Source organism: Hirundo rustica, chromosome 5, assembly GCF_015227805.2.
Source record: "Hirundo rustica isolate bHirRus1 chromosome 5, bHirRus1.pri.v3, whole genome shotgun sequence".
NCBI lineage: Eukaryota > Metazoa > Chordata > Aves > Passeriformes > Hirundinidae > Hirundo > Hirundo rustica.
This window is the reverse complement of record NC_053454.1, coordinates 65,415,013-65,434,586: the sequence shown is the minus strand read 5'-3', so window position 1 is coordinate 65,434,586 and position 19,574 is coordinate 65,415,013. Positions and strand designations below refer to the sequence as shown.

General features: G+C 39.5%; 1 protein-coding gene across 4 annotated transcripts in view; it reads left to right on the top strand.

The window, feature by feature from the left end:
• The window catches only part of TRPC3 (transient receptor potential cation channel subfamily C member 3), a 34,874-nt gene extending 15,489 nt beyond the window's left edge, over window positions 1–19,385 (top strand). For 2 of the 4 annotated variants that reach the window (XM_040065636.2, XM_040065633.1), the window contains exons 3-12: window positions 2,390–2,575; window positions 7,505–7,669; window positions 9,733–9,949; window positions 11,036–11,269; window positions 12,376–12,640; window positions 13,156–13,351; window positions 14,440–14,649; window positions 15,170–15,253; window positions 15,750–15,825; window positions 18,832–19,385. In XM_040065636.2, coding sequence (XP_039921570.1) covers window positions 2,390–2,575; window positions 7,505–7,669; window positions 9,733–9,949; window positions 11,036–11,269; window positions 12,376–12,640; window positions 13,156–13,351; window positions 14,440–14,649; window positions 15,170–15,253; window positions 15,750–15,825; window positions 18,832–18,974 — 1,776 coding nt within the window. In that variant the 3' untranslated portion in view covers window positions 18,975–19,385. Of the gene's footprint in view, window positions 1–2,389; window positions 2,576–7,504; window positions 7,670–9,732; window positions 9,950–11,035; window positions 11,270–12,375; window positions 12,641–13,155; window positions 13,352–14,439; window positions 14,650–15,169; window positions 15,254–15,749; window positions 15,826–18,374; window positions 18,799–18,831 lie in introns of those variants that run through there. The other 2 variants (XM_040065634.2, XM_040065635.2) reach the window with 2 other exon arrangements.
• Window positions 19,386–19,574: the final 189 nt, after the last annotated feature.

Sequence of the window (19,574 nt, the reverse complement as noted above, 5' to 3'; positions counted from 1 at the left end):
ACAGCATAGGACTTGAATAAACTGAAGGCATGGTATTGTTTTTAGCTTTATTAGATTGTCTTCAGTCACTCCTTTTTCTTCAGTGAATACAATCCCCATCTTCATTTTACATTGTGTCACCTCCTTGTGCTTTGTTTAATATTGTCCATAACGTGAATTCTAGCAGTTTGTATTTAGAGTTTTGGGGGGGGTTTTTTCGTTGGTGTGGGGGGTTTTTTGTGGGTTTTTTTGTTGTTGTTTTGGTTTTGTTTTTGGGTTTTTGGGTGTTTTTTTGTTTGTTTTGTGTTGGTTTTTTTTTTTTTTTTTTGTTGTTGTTGTTGTTGGTTGGTTGTTTTTGTTTGGTGGTTGTTGTTGTTTGTTTGTGGTGGGGTTTTTTTGTTTGTTTGTTTGTTTGTTTGTTTTGACTGCTGTTATTTTCTAGCCCCCATCCTGGAGTCTTCTTTGCAAGGTTTTTATCCTTGTAATGTCTGAGATCTAATCACATTTCATGTAAAAGCATTCATCTGCATTCAGATCTCCATGTTAGCAAGTATATTTCACTGCCTTGATTAACTTTTCAATGAGACTTTGCCTTTTTCAAAGTCCTAAATCTTGATCACACATAAGCTTGCTTATCCCTTCACTGAATTTAATCATACATCTCAGTATTATTTTTATAATTGGCTCTTCTGTCCTGTTCTCCTTGGTTACCGAAAACAAATCTAAAATAACCTTACATCCTGTTGCTTCACTGACGAGTGAATTAATTTGTCCTCTATGACCAAAGGAAATCACAGGATCCTGTTCAGGGTCTAGGATTAGGACTGGTTGTTTCCAAGTCTGTATCAGGGATGTTAGTCTTGTGTAATAACACAACTTCTCTAGGAATATTTGTTTGTCTCCAGTAATGTTTCATTTTGATTCATATCTGAATCTGTCCTAAGGGCTTGATGGGTGATTCTTGAGCTTTTCCTATGCAGCCTCTTTTCCCATCATTTCCCAAAATAATTTGAAACTATTGAGAGCTCATTAGTTTCTCTGTCCCATTATATCGGTGCTAAGTTGGAAATTTAACAAAACTGCCAGTACAAGGAGGTAAAATTACTTAGGAAAGGAGGAAAAAGTGAGGGTTTCAGAAAAAGTAAAAAAGATTAAGTGGGAAAATGATGAGGGCAGAAGCACTAAGGGAACATTTTTGAGAAGGGAAAATCTGCACCCTCCAAAAGGAATTTTGAAAAAGCAGTGTCTGAAAATGAACAGTAAAACACAAAAAAATGGAGAGGTGGAGGGCTCAAATTAGTGTTTTGGTGGCCTGATGGAGGAAAAAGAAACCTGAAGAAAAGCTATGGAGTAATTGAAAAAGGTGGTTGTGCTGTTTCTAGTTGGTCACTGAAGGTAAAATTGGCAGATTCAGTCAAGTTTCCTCTTCCAGCTGTAGCCTCATGTGAGGAAATCAGGGGCCACATCTCAGATATGGAATTTCTAGAAATCTGTCTGAGAGGACATGGACACAAAAATGAAGACCAAGGTTTCTGCTGAAGCAGAGATCAAGATAAGAGTTTATAGGTAATATCACAGAGGTGATGGGAGACATTTACAAGCATAAACTAAAGTACAGACAAAATTTCAGATGTACATGTTTACAAGGTTAGCTAAAAATTCTGAAATACAGTCACAAATGTTTTGTCAGAGGAGGAAGATTAGGGAGAGGCAAATATTTGATGTTGACATATATGATAGTCCTTGGAAAGACTGAGCAGGTATGGAAGATGAATTCTCTTGTTCTTCCCAGAGCACTCTTACAGGAAATTTGGGGCATTTTTCCCACAACGTTGGTGTCCAAGTTTATCCTGCCATTGCTCTATGCTGTTACTTTGTAACCGACTGTACCAGTTGTTGGGTGTGAGACATTCCAAGGAAGGTGGGAAGCAGGGGGTGGAAAAGAAAAAAGGGGGAAATGTACCTGGTATACATCGGAGTAATGAGTAATCAGCCACTTCAGCAGCGCAGAAAGAGCTAAAAGGTATTTGTAGCCTCATAGGCAATTATTTCATTAGTTGTCAGCAAAGCTTTTGTGAGAGTGAGATTACTTTTTTGACAGTTCTGGTCTTGCTTTGTTTGTGAAATTCTTAAATTTTCAGCTGCCCCTTTTTGCCCATCCAGATTATTGTCATCACACTCATGTCATGTTCCCACGCTGTGTTAAACTGATGCTGTTGGATGTTCACCTTGCATCAGACAGTGAAGGATTCTGCTGTACAAAAATGCTGTAATATCTGTTACACTCCAAACTTGACACAGTAAAAATCAAACACTTCATTTTAAGCAACTTGTGCAGGTCCTTTTTTCCTCACGGTTGACTCTTGAGCATGTTTGTCACGGGCCGTTTTCCGTCCCCCTCCCATTCCAGAACGACTATCGCAAGCTGTCCATGCAGTGCAAGGACTTCGTGGTTGGTGTCCTGGATCTGTGCCGGGACTCAGAGGAGGTGGAGGCCATTCTGAACGGGGATCTGAACGCGGAGCCGGTGGAAGCGCAGAGGCACCGAGCGTCCCTGAGCCGCGTGAAGCTGGCCATTAAGTACGAAGTCAAAAAGGTAACCCCTCACAGCTCTCAGACACCGTGGCAGGAGGGCAGCGCCACCTCCTCCTTCTGCAGGTGTTGTGAACCTGTGGTCAGATGCACAACGGAGGCGTGGTGCGAGTAATCAAGATTCTCACAAGGCGGAAAGGGCCTGTAATGAAAGAGTTTCTTTTAATCTACTTCCCACCGCTGAGAAGTGGCAGGACATTGCAATGACAAAAGTGAGGGGTGTTAGCAAGGCACAGTTGGTCAGATCCTTCTCCTGATTAACCCAAAGGATATTTCAGTAGAGCCAGATTTTCACTCATGACATTCAGGCTGTGTCTTCCTGTCAGTCAATGCAATAATACCTAATCCAAAGAGAAAGTTGTGTTGGTGAAAGTGTTGATTTCAACCTAAAATATTTTAAAACTCAGTCCTGGAAATGCATGGAATGTCTGTGGCTGCTTGATCAGTTCATTTCAGTTCTTCACCTTTGTACCTATGTTTATTGGTGTTTTGGCAAGCGTTTGCAGTAGATGCCTCTCTCAAAGTACTTTGCATTATGTGAATAAATATTGTGTGTTGAGAAATGGAGCTGTGCATCACATATTTGACATAAATACATATCCTTTCCTTGTAGTTTTTATTGTATTGCTATATTGTTCTCCTCAAGATCCCATATTAGGCTAGCACAGAAGATAGTTAATATTGTGTCCTGTTGTGAGAGGAACCAGGAAATACAGCAGTGCCTATGCATTATTTACCGCTACCTATTTACGTGATTAGCATCACATTCCTTACAGCCATTATAGTTTCATCATCTCCACAAGAAGCCTTGAGTCTCTCAGAATAAATAACCCTGTGCTCTGTGGCCACCTCTTGAGCCCATCTGCCATATAAAATTAATTGTAAGGACCCTGCCAGAACAACTGGGGATTACTGGTGTTTATGACGGCCCCAAAAGACTGAGAACAAAAATTGTAAACACAGGTCCCAAGCAGCAAATCATCATTTCCAGTATAGAATTGATCTACACCAGATATATGCATATCAATTACCAAAAATCAAGATAAATATATACAGGCATTAAATTAGCTTAAAAGACTGCAACAGAGGAAAAAGATCAAAGTGCGTAAGCATGCTATGGTGTCTAAATATAAACATTCTCTACTCTATTGCAGTTTAATGTGTACGAAAACTTTGTTGAGGCTGGTGTCTCAGCTTTCACGCTGAAGGCTGTGGTTTTATTTTATGAATTGTTGTCACTGATGAAATTCAGTGTTGAGCAAAGGGCCACACAGATCTGTTAAGAATAACAGAATTCTAAATAGCGGGAAAAAAACCAAAACAAAACCAAAAGAGAATTCCTCATAGCAAACTTGTTCCCTTCTCTTGCAAGAGAGAAACTCAGAGTGCTGGCTGCAGTTCATGACAGATACAGCTGAGAACCTACAAGAGGAATGATCCTGGTGGGAGGAAATAGATGGTGCAGAGTTGTGTGCTATATTCATACATGTGCAGTTCCCTGTAAGTGACCATTACACGGGGCATAGCAGGGATGGAAATGTCTCTGCTGTTGTGGTCCTTTGATGCTGGGATTTGCTCTGCCAGAGCTACGACAGATTCTAGTGATGTCCTGGCTGGAACAGGTTCAGATGTGGGAACTCCACATGGGATCCTTTCAACCCTCTCACCATAGGAACCAAACAAGGATGTGGCCTGTTTTCTTTAGCTTTCCATATTTCTAGCTGTGCTTCCAAGTCAGGTCCATCAAGGTTAGTTCCGTCTTGGCAGCAGTGCAGCCAAACAGAGCAGCAGGTCCATGAAATAGTTAATGAGCCTATGCCCTGTCCAGAGGGAGGAGAGGCAGGAAAAAACATATGACAAGTAGCAAATGTACTCAGAACTTCACTGCTAGGGAAAGGGAGTTTTTAATTCTATTAGTAATGAAACTCTTGCACTTAATGCCCTAGAGGTACTGCACCAAAGCGGAGCCCATCTTTTAAACATGATGTGATTTTGAAGCTAAGGGTCAGACTGAAACTGCAGCCTCAATAGAGAAGGATGAAGGGAATTAAGGGAGGGGGGGGAAAAAAAAAAACAAACCAACACAAATAGAAAACAAATTACTCTTGCCCTGTATGCTGAATTACTGCTGTAGTAGTGCTTTTAGTTCTGTGTCTCAACTCTGTCTTTAGATTGCCAACAAAATTCCAGAGAAGAGCTGACACCGGCCCAACTAATCTGCAGTTCTTGCTGAGAAAAAAATCAGGATGGAATTTCCAAGTGAAATCAATAAGAGCTGGAATAAAATCACAGGAGTTAATTTTCAAACCCTGAAGTGTTCAACTGATAGATAAGAAAGAAGATGCAAAATTCTCTTTGTATTTTGTGCATTAGTGTATCAGAGTATGCCAGGATTTGTTCTTGCTCCATCTAAACCCAGCCATTATGATGGTAGAAATAAATAACATAATCACTCTGAGTCATACAGAAAAATATTTACATACTGATGATTTGGTTCATGGTCATGAAACTGAAAACATCAGAAGTGTTACTGTCAATTATGCTTGGAAAAGCAGCTACATTAAAATTGGGATATTTTTTCTTTTAGTGACCAGATGCTGTTCTCATGCATCATTTTTGTTCACTGGGGTTCTGCTTGGAGCTGAAGGTATTAGATACATGTGATAATAAGTTCAACATATGTAATGAAAATTGAGAAACTGCATGGAAAATAGAATGAGAGGAGAAATGCAGGAAGAACAAAGTTGTAGGATGATGTGAGCAGTAGTAAAATGTGATGTGATCCCACTGTCCTTGGAGGAGATGAAGCTGCAGGCAAATACAGGTAATACAGACACAAATGTAACAGGGGTGGGCATAGTTTAAAGTTGCTGAAAATAAAACCATCATAATCATCAGCTGAAGTATTTCAGTAAAGACTGAGAGAGGAGGGATGAATTTCAGAGCTTTTAGGGATGAGAAGTGACACAACTCGCTGCGAGGGCTTGGAAGTGGTGCATGCTGTGCAGTTGCCAGCAGTTAAATAAGTTTCTAGGATCCTATCAAGAGCCTTTAGACTCACTGCCAGAGAAGAACTTGCCCATAACCCTTATTTTGTCTTATTCACTAAATCTTCCTCTTTTTTTAATTATAGCAGATCTCCTCCTAGTGTCAGATCAAAAAGTTGACAGATCTGGAGAATAAACCAGCACAGAGGTCTGGATGAGGTGCCACAGGGCCCATGGACTGATTCCCACCCCTGGGTAGACTTCCTTAAAGCTCCTTTACTGTTTCTTCCCACTCCCTGTGGTAACAGAAGGAATTATGTGGGTGTTTCTTCCCTCCTCCTCCCTACAGTTTTGAGCCTGCTTTTAAAAATATCTTTGTAATTTGAAATAATTATTTACTTTCCTGCCTTTGTCCACAGTTAATCTGCTGTGGGATTCATCCCTTTGATGTCCTGAGTTGACAATGAAATTTATCTTAGTAAAATAAGAGGCTGGGGGCATATATAAGAATGCACAAACAAAAAACCCCAATCTATTCTTCTCAGATGGGCCAGGCTGGCAGTTTTTATGGTGTATAAGCTTCAAAGGTGACAACCTAATAAAAAGAACAGAAGCAGTTTGAGTTGACATTAATTTCTTAAAGGACTTTTTTACAATCTCTTTATTTATTTCTCTTGGCCACTCCACTTTATGTACAAACTGCATTAATATGTGAAGTAACCGCTTAATGCATCACACACCAAAATGCTTAGGGACTTTAATTTTACAGCAAAGTAGATTAAAGTATGAAGATTGCTTCCCCTTTTAAAGTTCACGCAGCAGTTTCAAATTGCTCTTCTTGAGAGGCTTCAGGTTCCCTGTTTTCAATGCCAATGATTTAATTTGATTTTCTTTAAGAAGTCTGTCCTGTTGTACTACTCTATGCGCTTTTTAATGAGATTTGGGATATTGATAGAGTTTTGCAAGCAAGACCTGGCAAACAACAGTGTGTGTAGTACGTAATGATCTCTGCAGAGTACAAGGGATAACAAAATGGGCATCCAAGGTTTACAGTATTTTAATTCTTTTTTCCAGAGTATACCCAACTGATAGCAAATCTCACTCTTAACCCAACGCAAATCATTAGTTATCAGATTTCTTTTCAAACCCTTTTTTTGTGAAACACCTAGCTTTCCTTATTCCGATTCACTAGTTACTGGTAAGTGTATCACCAGATTTCTTCAAAGTGCTGTGAAAACCAGGCTGCTCACCCTTGTGCTTAACTGGTGTCCCACATGCTCTTGTGATGTGGTGATGCCTTGGGAAGGCTGACCTGGAACAGAGACTGGGCAGAGCTAGAGAATAAACTAGATATTTACTGAAAGGCCTTTAGGATACGCCTTGGGGAGGACAAGAGCCTGACCAGAGCTACACCCAGGGTAGACCTAGAATGGTCACAAAATGGACAACTGGTCACAAGGTTTCACTTTTATAAGTTTGGGTCCATTTACATTTTGGGGTTTAATTGTCCAATTATAGCTTCAGATTATGAGATCCCATCCTTCTTGGTTTTTTTTCTTCAGTCCACCATTTTTTATGCTTTTGGGCCTGAAAACTTGTAACAGTTGTCCTTGCTCTCCATCTGGAAAAGGACTTGCTTTGTCTACCTACTCTGTGAAGAGAACTGAGTAACACTTCGTATGAGGCTCAGAACTGCATCCCTAGGCAGCACAGAATCTGAAAAACATGAAAGCTAAAACTTAAGGCATCAGTGGAGTTTCTTCTTTATTTATTAACCTTTGCTTTAAAGGAAATGAGAAAAAAAAAAAAACAACAAAAAAAACCCCATGGTTCTTAAATATCTGGTGTTAATTTAGACCTTAAGGTGATCACAGTTGTGCATGTAGCAGTTACGTAACTCTTATTAATGACAGCATGTCTCAGTTTTTCTTTCTTTTTCTTTGCAGTTTGTGGCCCATCCAAACTGTCAGCAACAGCTACTGACAATCTGGTATGAAAATCTCTCAGGATTACGGGAGCAGACCATAGCTATCAAGTGTCTGGTGGTGCTGGTTGTGGCATTGGGCCTTCCCTTTCTAGCCATTGGTTATTGGATTGCACCATGTAGCAGGGTACTCAATTTTATAAATTATGTGTCTTGTGCTGTTCTCAGAGCTGCTTTTCCTTTCCTGGCAGTCAACATGCAATTTCTGCTGCTTCCAAATTTTAACTAATTAATGATATTTTTAGCCATCTCTAACCTTGAGCCAAGAGATGCTAAGGGGTTTCTTCTTATTTGCACTGTAAAGAGGGGACCACAATGATGAAGTATGAATATAAATTAGCATTAAACTGAAGGAAAGAAAAACAACCTTCTCTGAGAGCTTTTTTTCTTTTTTAAATTTCCCTAGGTTGTGCTCACCTCCCAGTGTCTGCTGTGTAATTTATATGTATTAGTAACACGGATTTTTTGAAAGTCACCACTCAGATTCTTTATTAAGTCTCCTCTGGTGGCATCCTAAGGTCTCATGCTGTTCCCATATAAACCATTAGCAGAACATCTGTTGACTTTACTGATGCAGAACTTAATCTTAAGTAAAATATTTGTTATCCCAGCCCTAGGAGGTCTGTTTGCCAGCTGAACCATAGAGCAGAAATTAAATTAAATGCATCATTCTGACCAAGCAACGGGATATATTTGTAAAAGAGCATAGCTGTAAACTCTTACCTTTTAAAAATATGTGAAAGTGTAAGAGTGCTCCCACCTTTCTTCCTGACCTCACAAGGAAAGGCATAGCAGTTTCTTTGAAATCCTGATGGTCTGTAGCACATGAATTGTTTGCAAATCAGGTATGTTGATAGATCTTCGGTAAATCAGATGAAAGATTCATCTGTTGCATTAACATTTTAAAAAAATTACTCCTGTGCCGAATACAGTCTTTCGATTTATTTCCTTAGCAATTGTAAAGCAAAGAAATGTGAGGGTTTTTTAATATTTCATTCTTTTAGTTTATCTCAAAGAGGATAGGGTTTTTCTCATCTACATCTTTGAAGGGAACCTTATCTTTTCTCTGGGTGAAATATGTATTTATTTAATGATAAACCTTTATGAAAATAGTGTAACTGTTACTCTCATTATCCTCTGAAGTGTCACTTTCCGTTAATATCTTTAGTAAGTAATATTCCTCACAGCTCCATGTAGTAGGAACATACTAATATATTTTTAGCTGGTGTCTAATATGGAAAAGTGACATTTGTCCTTGAGCTCTAATTCCCAGTAGCAGAAACATCTGATATATTTCCTCAGTGCTCGTGTCAAATAAAAGCGCTATACATTCAGGTCAGTTGTTGGATCTTGCAATTACAAAATGCTTTCTAAAGGTCAGGAGAAGGAAGGAAACCTGAGATTGTTTGCCCAGGTAGTAAATGCAGTTTAATGTGTGCTGGTTTGCTTAGTTCACAGTAGCTGACCCAAATTTCAAGGAAAACAATTCCTTGAAATAAGAAAGCTCCTGTGGTCTTCTGGAAGCAGCTGATCTCCTCTTCTGCTGCAGACAGACTGACCCTACTGCTGCTTTTTGTTCTTTTACCAGGTGCAGATGTGAATTAAACCTACTGAATTTATTTTAAAAATCGCTAATATTTCTGATCTTATTTCTCCTAGTCTGTTTTGTGGAACAGTCATTAGTTTTAATAGACACAGCTGCTTATTTGGCACTTGGAGCTCTGAACATGTGTTCTGTGGCTGGATTGTAGTAACCAGAGATAAGAACACCAACTAATTTTTCCTAGGGCTGTAGTTATAGAAAAGTTAATAGTACGCTCTTGTCGTTAGGGAAAAGGTTTTGCTGGAGCTGGAGATTTTAATAATTTATCTTTCCCTGGGCTTGCTTTACAAACTCCTCCTGGTCACTACCATTGTATATTTGCAATTCCTTGGAGTGTTTCCCCTCAAACATTGCCACCTAGAGTTTATGGAGTAACATGAGCACTCACTAGCAGGACAACAAACTCTGTGCGGCTCCCTGTGGGAGCTTTTTGTCCGAAATGGCGAAGCATGGCGGTTGAGTGCTCTTGGAAGAATATCCTTTAAGAATTTCTGGCTCTCCTGAGCTCTGAGTGCCCGTTTATGCTTCTGGAATGCCTGGTGTTTCTTTGAGAAAACTGAGTGACTGCTTTCATTCTGCCTTTGCAGCTTGGAAGAATTCTTCGAAGCCCATTTATGAAATTTGTGGCACATGCAGCATCCTTCATTATTTTCCTAGGCCTGCTGGTGTTCAATGCTTCAGACAGATTTGAGGGCATAACGACGCTGCCGAATGTCACTGTTACTGATTACCCCAAGCAGATCTTTAGGGTGAAGACCACCCAGTTCACCTGGACAGAAATGCTGATCATGGTGTGGGTTCTTGGTAGGTATATTGCCCCTTCATCTTCCTGTTTTCCTGCAAATAGAAATTCTGAAAGGGAGCAGAGAAGCCCAGGTCCCAGATCTTTGATTCAGCAACTGTGTGCAGCAGCTAATGGACCTTCGGGCAAGATAACAGGGCATTAGGACAGATTTTGAATCATTTGTATCTCCTGGTTTAAGCACTGCTTTATCCTAAACTGTGTCAGGGTAGGGAAATGAGTATCACTTGCTGCCTTTTGGGAATTCCAGCTTATACTCTTTATTTGACAGAAGGCAAGGACTGGGATTTCCCAGTCCAGTGTGTGGCTGCTCTGAGTGTGGTTGGGATGGCAGCAGCAGCAGCCGCTTTGAGTTACACAGCCAGGAAAACAAAAAGAAGTTTGTGGGGTTGGGATTTTGTTATTTGTTGGGTTTTTATTTTCCCTAAGAAACCTCTTTGAATCAAGCAAAAAGTCTTGATTCACAGCAACTGCATCTCATGGTTATGATGAGGCTGTGATCTGGATGAAATCCACATAAATTAATTTCTGAGGGGAAGTTTGAGTAAGAAATCTGAATTACACATAGCATATTCCACTTTCTAAGCCAAAAAGTGTCTCATTCTGTAAAGTGAAAAAACTGTAGTATAATTGTGCTCTTTATATTTGGTCATCTGTGTCGTTGGGTAGTTGTGTTCTTGTGGTGAAAATACCCTCTCTGATTCAGAAGTGGCTTAGGAATGTAAATGGTAAGAAAGTAAGAGGATATTTTTTCCTCATGATTTATTTTTCCTCCTTTGGAATTACAGAAGTTGTTTTGTTAGGCCACAATACTTTCACTGCAAAATCAAGACTGTACCCTACTCTCTGTGGGGTGATGTCTGAACTATATTTCCATTAATTAATCTCAATTAATACCTTGCTATTTGATAATCCCAGTTGAAACTAAGAGAGAATAAACTTAGTGAAGGGGATGATGCTGTGATACTGCAAATAAGTGAATCTCTGCTCCACTGGTATCACCTGCTTCCATTAAATGGGAGAATGTAGGGAATTTAAATGGCCACAGATTGGCAAACACTGCTGTGCTTTTTCATTTCTTGTTGCAGGTATGATGTGGTCAGAATGCAAAGAGCTGTGGCTGGAAGGACCCAGGGAATACATCCTGCAGTTATGGAATGTTCTGGATTTCGGGATGCTGTCCATTTTCATTGCCGCTTTCACAGCCAGGCTCCTGGCATTCCTTCAGGCCACAAAAGCACAACAGTATGTGGACAACTACATTGAGGAGAATGACCTCTCCGAGGTCACACTTCCTCCAGAAATTGAGTATTTTACTTATGGTGAGCTTCGTTTTTCTGCCAAACAGATCTGAACGTAGGAAAGCTTGAAGGATGCATTTAGAAGCCTCTCTTCACCCTAGAGCTAAATTTGACCCCCTCGATTTTAAACATGTGGAAGTCATATTATATTCTTGGCTAATAGCAAAACAGATAAAATGTTGATGTGATTTCTTTCTCCTTTTTTTGGTTCAGTCGTTTGATTGTTACTCATGTTCATAAGCATGTATCAGCATTTCCTCCTGAAGGAAGGATGCTGGCCCTGTGAAGGTCTGCTTAAATAGAATAAAACTACTAACTGCTTATTGCAGTGCAGAAATTGTCAATAAAGGTATGATTAATCTGTATTTGCAACACAGGAAAATGCTCCTGACAGTGTATTTTAGGATGGGCTTCAATATATTGTAACAGCAGACTTGGTTTTGTTACTTACCTTAACTGCCATATAACCAATCTGAACTTGTGCATACGTAAATACACATTTAGAAACACAGGTTATTTTGATATGAAGCATGTTTTAATTCAGTGTTGCTCTTCTAAGATGGTGCATGAATTCACATAGTAATTTATGAATTTCTGCATAACTCCATTGTTTCTGTGCACATTGTGTGTAAAACCCACAATCCTATTTCTTTTGAGGCAATTTGCAAAAATCTTTATGGTCACTATGGGAATTAGGCTATATCCTGCAAAAAGCAAAAGCTTGGTGTGACTAATAAATGAAATTGTTCATTGGGCAACACTTAACTTCCCATCAATAAAACACCAAATAGGAATAAATTTCCCAGCTTTAGCATAGTGCTTGTTAAGATAGCTAATACAGGCATGTCAAAAATGCAGTAAGGAATTAGTTATTGTCTAGTTCAGGTTAAACTGCAAACTGCAGAAGAAAATATCATGTTTCTTCGAGTCACTTTTCTTCTAACAGAAGGTAATGTAACTCATATTCATAATTTGTGACCGAAATGAAATAGGAATAGAGCAGCAACTATTAGACTCTTCAAGTATTTGTCTCAACTAAATTCAGACATGTTAATGGAAAAATCCTATCATGGTTTATTCCTCAAGATTGTGATAAATGAGTAACCACTGTATTTCATATCTTCCAGCTAGAGATAAATGGCTCCCATCTGATCCTCAGATAATATCTGAAGGCCTTTATGCAATTGCTGTTGTTCTCAGCTTTTCTCGGATTGCATATATCCTGCCTGCAAATGAGAGTTTTGGGCCCTTGCAGATCTCACTTGGAAGGACTGTTAAGGACATCTTCAAGTTTATGGTCCTTTTTATCATGGTATTCCTTGCATTTATGATTGGAATGTTCATACTGTACTCCTACTACCTTGGAGCTAAACTAAACCCGGCCTTTACAACGTAAGTAAGAGATTTCATTGTAAGTAAAAAGCCGATCAAAACTTTCAGGTTTTTCACTAAGGTAACAAAGTCCGTGAGATATTGTGTGCTCTCTCTTAGCATTAAAATAAAACTGAAGACCTCAGAAAGCAGAACACAAAAGACCAATTGTTCCCTGTTTGTATAACGGAAGCTTTCATTTCAGCCTGAAAAAATTTCACCTGATTGAAAAAAATTTCAATCACGCAGACTTGTGGGCAACCAATTGGAAGAGAATATTCCTTGATATAAAATGCCTTTCTAGTTCCTGTTGGTCTGCATGTATTGTTACAGCTCTATTAGCTGTGATGGATAGGTGGAGCACAGGGGAGAAATGGAAAGTGCTGTGAAAAATGCACCCTTGCGTGTTTGTTGTTTTGATCAGTGCTCTGATTCACAGACAAATTAATTGAGGTTGTTTATCAATCACTGTAAACACCACTTACATATTTCTTTGCGTCGTTACTAATAATGCCTTCCTCTCTTTTTCCCTACAGAGTGGAAGAAAGTTTCAAGACCTTATTTTGGTCGATATTTGGCTTGTCTGAAGTAACGTCTGTTGTCCTCAAATACGATCACAAGTTCATTGAGAACATTGGTTACGTTCTTTATGGCATATACAACGTAACAATGGTGGTGGTTCTGCTCAACATGCTGATTGCTATGATCAACAGTTCATATCAAGAAATTGAGGTGGGCTCTGTTCTCAAGCTGTTCTCTTCTGTTAGCTGAAAAAGGGGCAGAGTTAATAGGAATTATTTCTGCGATATGCAAAAAATGCAGAGAAGAGGAGGATATCAGGAAAGGATATCACAAAATGTGTAAAATACAGCTCACTTTATCTAACAACTCGGCCAAGCTGAAGAACCTCCCAGGATGTAAACAAGTTTATCTAGTGCCATGTACACATTATATTTGGCATCCAGCTCCAATTAAAAGACAAATCAGAAAATGTGGAGTATTGAAGATACTTGGGTTTCAAAAATAAATCTCAGGTTTCTGAAATGAAAGTAAAAGCATATTTATAGTGCCAGCCTTTCAGACCATGAGTTCAAGGAGTACTACATTCATACAGATGCAGGCACATACCCACGTGAACAGGAAAAAGGGTTATCTAAGACATAATGTACAAATGGTTATGTCATTCCCAGACTTTTCAATGAGTTCTGGGAAATGTTAGGGAATTCAGCAGGAGAAAACTATTTATAATCCAGCCTTGGAATACTTCAGTAAGAATGTATTAGGACAAAATAAGTTTGTCAGTATTTAATACAATTTCTTCAGGACCCTAAAGTTTGTATTTTCTATACTCCATTTTAAATGAGAGTTGCTTGTCCTGGATATGTAAAAAGCTGTGAGCACTACCATTTTAAGCAATTTTTTTCCTTGAGTCTAATACTTCAACACTTGTGCAAGCAGCAAACTCATGTGACCACTTTAATAAGAAAAACAAGACTTGAAAAACCCCTGAAAGCTCCACTTTAAATAGCAGGGAGTTTATATGTTGGCTTTCACTTGATGCAGAAATTATGCTTGTTTAAATGCTTCATGTGCTTGAACTAAGCATTCTCAATGAAATGTTGCCATAAAGGGACAACTGAAATTTGGTTAAAATAGACTAAGTGAAGTGGTTGCATTTTTTCAGAACTGCTGGAAGTCTTACTAGCAAGAAAATAACATTTTATCTAAAACCTGGAAGATATTTTGAAACAGTTTCATTAGAAAGAAGCTTTGCATTTCATATAAACCAAGAGCATCATGTGTTTTACTTCCTAACACAGGATGACAGTGATGTAGAGTGGAAGTTTGCTCGTTCAAAACTTTGGCTGTCATATTTTGATGATGGAAAAACATTACCTCCACCCTTCAGTCTTGTACCAAGCCCCAAATCTTTTTTCTATTTCATCATGAGGATCATTAACTTTTCTAAGTGCAGGAGGAGACGGCTACAGAAAGACATTGAAATGGGAATGGGCAACTCCAAATCAAGGGTAGGTTCTGAGATCTTTTCATTGCAGTGAAGAAATGTGTGTCCATTCCAGCAGTCTTCTTTTCAGTTTTAGCCTATAATCCATGCTTCTGATGATAGTAATTAATCATTTATATCAATAAATCTCCATTTCAGACTGCCTAAACATGCTGCATGAAACAAGAAATAGACTTGAATTTTGTTAGAACAACACATCTGGTGAAACAGAATTGAAACAAAAATTGATAAGCATTCAAAGATGCAATTAATTCCCACAAGGAGTTACTTGAATATTGGTTAAAGATACTTTAAGCCTATTTTCTCAGAACAGGATGGCCAAAATTATCAGCATTTTTATATATATATATATATATATATTTATTTTTTTTTTTTCCCAAGGGAATCTCATTTTTTAAAAAATAATACTCTGATGTAGTAAAAGATGGAAAGATCCCCAACATGTCTAAAGAAAAAGAATAATGGAGCTGAATCCTAAATGTGAATTTCATAATTTATTTTGATTTTGTCTTATTTCTTCCTAGTTAAACCTTTTCACTCAGTCAAACTCCAGAGTTTTTGAATCCCACAGTTTTAACAGCATTCTCAATCAGCCAACACGCTATCAGGTAAGTACATACAGTGATCACTGTCCTGAGTAATAGAACTGTGAGAAGGTTCTAGCAGAATTTTGTGTTTCAAGTACGTTTTGCCTTCACCAGAGAAAGAAAACCTCCTGTAGAAATCAAACTGTAGGATGTTACTTGAAAAAAAAAAAGACAGTTATTGTCCAAGCCTGTTATTTGAAGCATTTCAAAACTAGCTCATGCAGTACTTAAAATGGGTCTCTGATGTCAGTTGGGAAAGTGTGAGGGGCAAACATCTGGAACTGGGGAAGGAATATCTGAAATGGGTTTCTGGGTAAGGGATGTGAAAGCTGACTACGTTGGCTGTTCCCTTACTTTCTCAGCATGCCCCCAGAAAAGCCCATTTGAGGCAAGTGCTTCATCTGGGGCTGTTCATTCTTTCTCTTAGACAGACGTGACAGAGAGAGCTGAGTAAGAAAAATGAACAATGTTTAATTATATAATCTCACCTGATTATATAACTGTTTTAATCTGGCAGCAAATAATGAAGAGACTTATAAAACGTTATGTTCTGAAAGCACAAGTGGACAAAGAAAATGATGAAGTCAATGAAGGTAAGAAAGAGACTGCAATATTCAGAGGCTTTTTTTTTTTCATGTTGTATTAGGGACCAGTATTACAATGATGCATGGGGGTTTTGAGTGAAAAGAGGGATTATTTCTATTTCACATGCACTGAGGCTCAGATAGTAATTGAAGTATGCCCATGTCATCAAAAAATGGAAAAGTAGGACTAAAGAAGTAGAACTGAGAAATATCATGGGCCCCATTTTACAGGCAGAAAATGAGAGCACAGAGACATAATGCACAGAGGAAATCTGTGAAGGAGCCACTAACTATGTTCACACTTCCAGAGTCCTAATCAAAGCTGCAGGATCTTCCTCTCTGTTTCATTCATCTGAACACACAATTACACAATTTATCACTTTACACCATGAACTACTTCTCTTGCCCTCCTTTATAAAGCTGTGAGGAATAATCACCTGTGAGGCTGCCCATCGTTAAACAAAGCTTGACAGTCAGCTGCATGGGATAAAAAATGACAAATGTAACCTCTGTTTTAGTTGGTGACCTTTTGAGAAACAGTGGATCTGAGCTTGCTGCCAGATGTGAGAGGTGCTTGCTCCAGGTGCACGTCCTAACTTACCACTAGGGTGAGATTGTGGCAAAGATTGTCCTCCTTCCTCCAGCCTTCCAGGGATGAAACACAGGCCTGCAGTCCAGCAAAGAAACTCCTGTGTTCTGGGCAGATCCCCAAACAAAAACTAGCTAGAATCTTATCAAGCAATAGCGTGATGCATTGGGGTCAGAAGATATTTTACTGGCATGGCAGGATCAGGCATCTGCGTGCACGTGTGATGTGAGGGACCTGAAAGGGCTGCTCAGCTCTCAGCTAAGGCAGCAGAGCTTCTGATTTGCTCCTTAGTTGCTTTCTGCTCACCTGAAACTCTGCAGCGAGACGCAGGGAGCAAAAAAGATTAAATTAAATCCCCTTCAGTGCCTTCAAAAGGCAGCATTGTGCACTGACTTTTATCCTGACACTTCCCCATCTTGTATGGCTGTAGAGAGCTGTGATAGTGTCTTGGTTTAGAAGACAGGTATCTGCTAGGGAGGGGCGGGCCTCTCTAGGAATGGGGAATTCCAATCCCTTCCCTCCAAGTTATTATAATTTAGAAAATTAAAGGGGCTTTTTCAGTCAGAGCTATGGGGAAAGGAATAATAGTTCTTTACTAGTAAGTATAACTAGGCAAACAACAACTACAGCATTAATAATAAACAGAACCAGGAACCTCGAGGGGCTTTGTTTCACAAAGCCCGGGGCACTCTGATCCCTTGGGATTCTGAGAGCACCAACCTGGAATGATGGAAACTCCCGGGCTGGTGGCTGGGACAGCAGGATGTTCCCGGCGGGCAGGGGGATGTCCCGGCAGGCAAGAGCAGTGCCGAAGAAGCTGCGACTCCCGGGCAGGGCTGGCCCCGCTCCAGCAGGCAGGAGAAGGAGCTCAGAGTTCCTGGGCACACGAGCAGATGATGATGGTGTAGCTTCCAGGACCGGACTCTCTGTTGACGGTGGACTTCTCCCACAGCAAAAAAATAAATAAATAAATAAATAAATAAATAAAAACCCAGCCTGACTGTCCTCTCCGGTGCCCAGAGCAAAACAGAACCCCCAGTTCCCCTAGCCTTGTCTTTTTTCCTCCCCAAAAAACTCGTGTGATCTTCCCCCTCCTGACGTCTTTTGTGTTGGTCAAGCATCCTCTAAGCACCAGCACTTTGTGTCTTAGCAACTTATGGGGAAAAATTCTTTAAGGCAAGAAGGAACAAACCTAACCTCCAACAGATGGTGACAGAAGCAGAAAGGCTCATAAAAGTGAATCCTCTCAGTGTACTGCTCTCCTGCTTTCCTTCTGTTCCTGCTCTTTGATGTAGGAAATCATCTATGGGTGACTGATAAAAAGACTCGTCAGTCACCAGCAGTGCCAGCCCTTTCCAGGTCCCTGATGCCACTTTGGTGTTGGCAGAGATGTGTTTAAATTAGTAAGACGGTGCAGAAGAATCAGGGTCTACTGACATCGTGGTTCTGGCTTTGGCACTAGGTTTTGTAAAGGAAAGTCCACTTTGAGCAGGGCAAGTGACCCTTGAGTTGCATTCTTCAGCTGCACAGCCAAGTGCTCTGTGTGTCCTGAGCATCACATTGGTACCCAAAGTACAGTCCCAGCCTCTGAAGACACAATTCTTTAAGTCTGCTATACCCTAAACAGAAAGCATTGGCATTTCTGTGTACTTGAACAAAAGTCTAGGTGCTTTCCCTGTTCTGCATCACTAGAGAATTTAGGTGTCTCTTCATACTCTTTTATTTCATACATGACAAATCATTTCCAGAGGCAGATACTGTGTAAGAATTCACATCCCTCACACTTGCTGGAAGAACAGTATTTGAACATTTTTAAAAGCTTTTGCTCTTGAACTGAGTATCCTACAAGGAAAAACATGCTGCTGCTTATTACGAGCCTGGCCTTGACAGCTGTCTTTGTTTAAATGTGTTTTTTATATTTGTGTCAAATAACTTCATGTTAAATTGGTTGACTTTTTCTAATTCCAAGGATGTTGGTAAGGAAGAGGAGAGATACTCAGAAGCTGTGAGTTTTACTGCCAGCTCTGTCACACTTTTCCTTTCTGATTTTGGCACATTCCTTCAGAAAAAAACCTCTTTTCCTTTTCTCCCCAAAAAGGGGATACTAATATTTACCAGCTGTTCAGCAGTGTTGGTGTGATTAATTCATTAACCTTTGTACAGCCTTTTGGGAATCTTTGGTGTTCTGTATACACTGGAGCACAATGCCAGACCCTAATGGACTGTTAAAATTCCTTCGGTACTATTTAGGGATGGAGACGCATCTTACTGAGAATGAAAAAGAGGTAAATCCTCCTGACCCATCCTGTACCTGCTCTCATGAACATTTTGGGATGATAAACTGAAACGGGCACTGATGCGACTTAACAGAAGAGTATTGACTGAATGTTAAACTTTGCTAATGAGTGTTTCCATTATTAATGCAGGTGAATTAAAGGAAATCAAGCAGGACATCTCCAGTCTTCGCTATGAACTGTTGGAGGATAAGTCCCAAGCAACAGAAGAGCTGGCAATTTTAATACATAAACTCAGTGAGAAACTAAATCCTAATATGCTGAGATGTGAATGATTCAACAAAGGAACCATGGCTTCGACTACAGCACAACTATTTATTGGCAATAATATTTCAGTATCTTATACTTGAAAAAAATGTATTGTAGATTTTTAGCATTAAATAACTTTATGTACAGCTTCTCTGGAATTTAGTCTTAGGAACTTTTATTAACTCACCACAAAAAGATCGCTCTCTTCATTCTAATTGTCTAAAAGCCAGAACTATCATAACATTTTTTTTGCATTTATGCATTAAAAAGGTATAACGGTATCCACTGCTGATATTTTAACAGGTTTATGATTACATATGGAGAATTCTTTGCACTAAATTTGCAGGACAAAAATTAACAGATACAGCGTAATACTCTGTTCCTTGCAGTGTCCAGGTACAAAATAGGATTTTTCATACTACAATAAACCAACTAGAGATGAGTGGAGGATTACGTGAAATCTTTCTTTATTAGCGGTGCTAGTAACGCGCGTAAGCCCAGCACTCACGGTTATGACCACAAGGAGTTGCTGAGAACCAGGTAAGTGGGAACGTAATGGCAGCGGCGCCGTTTAACATGTCTGTGTACACACGTGCCCGCGCCGACTCTTTCTTAATTCAGGATTT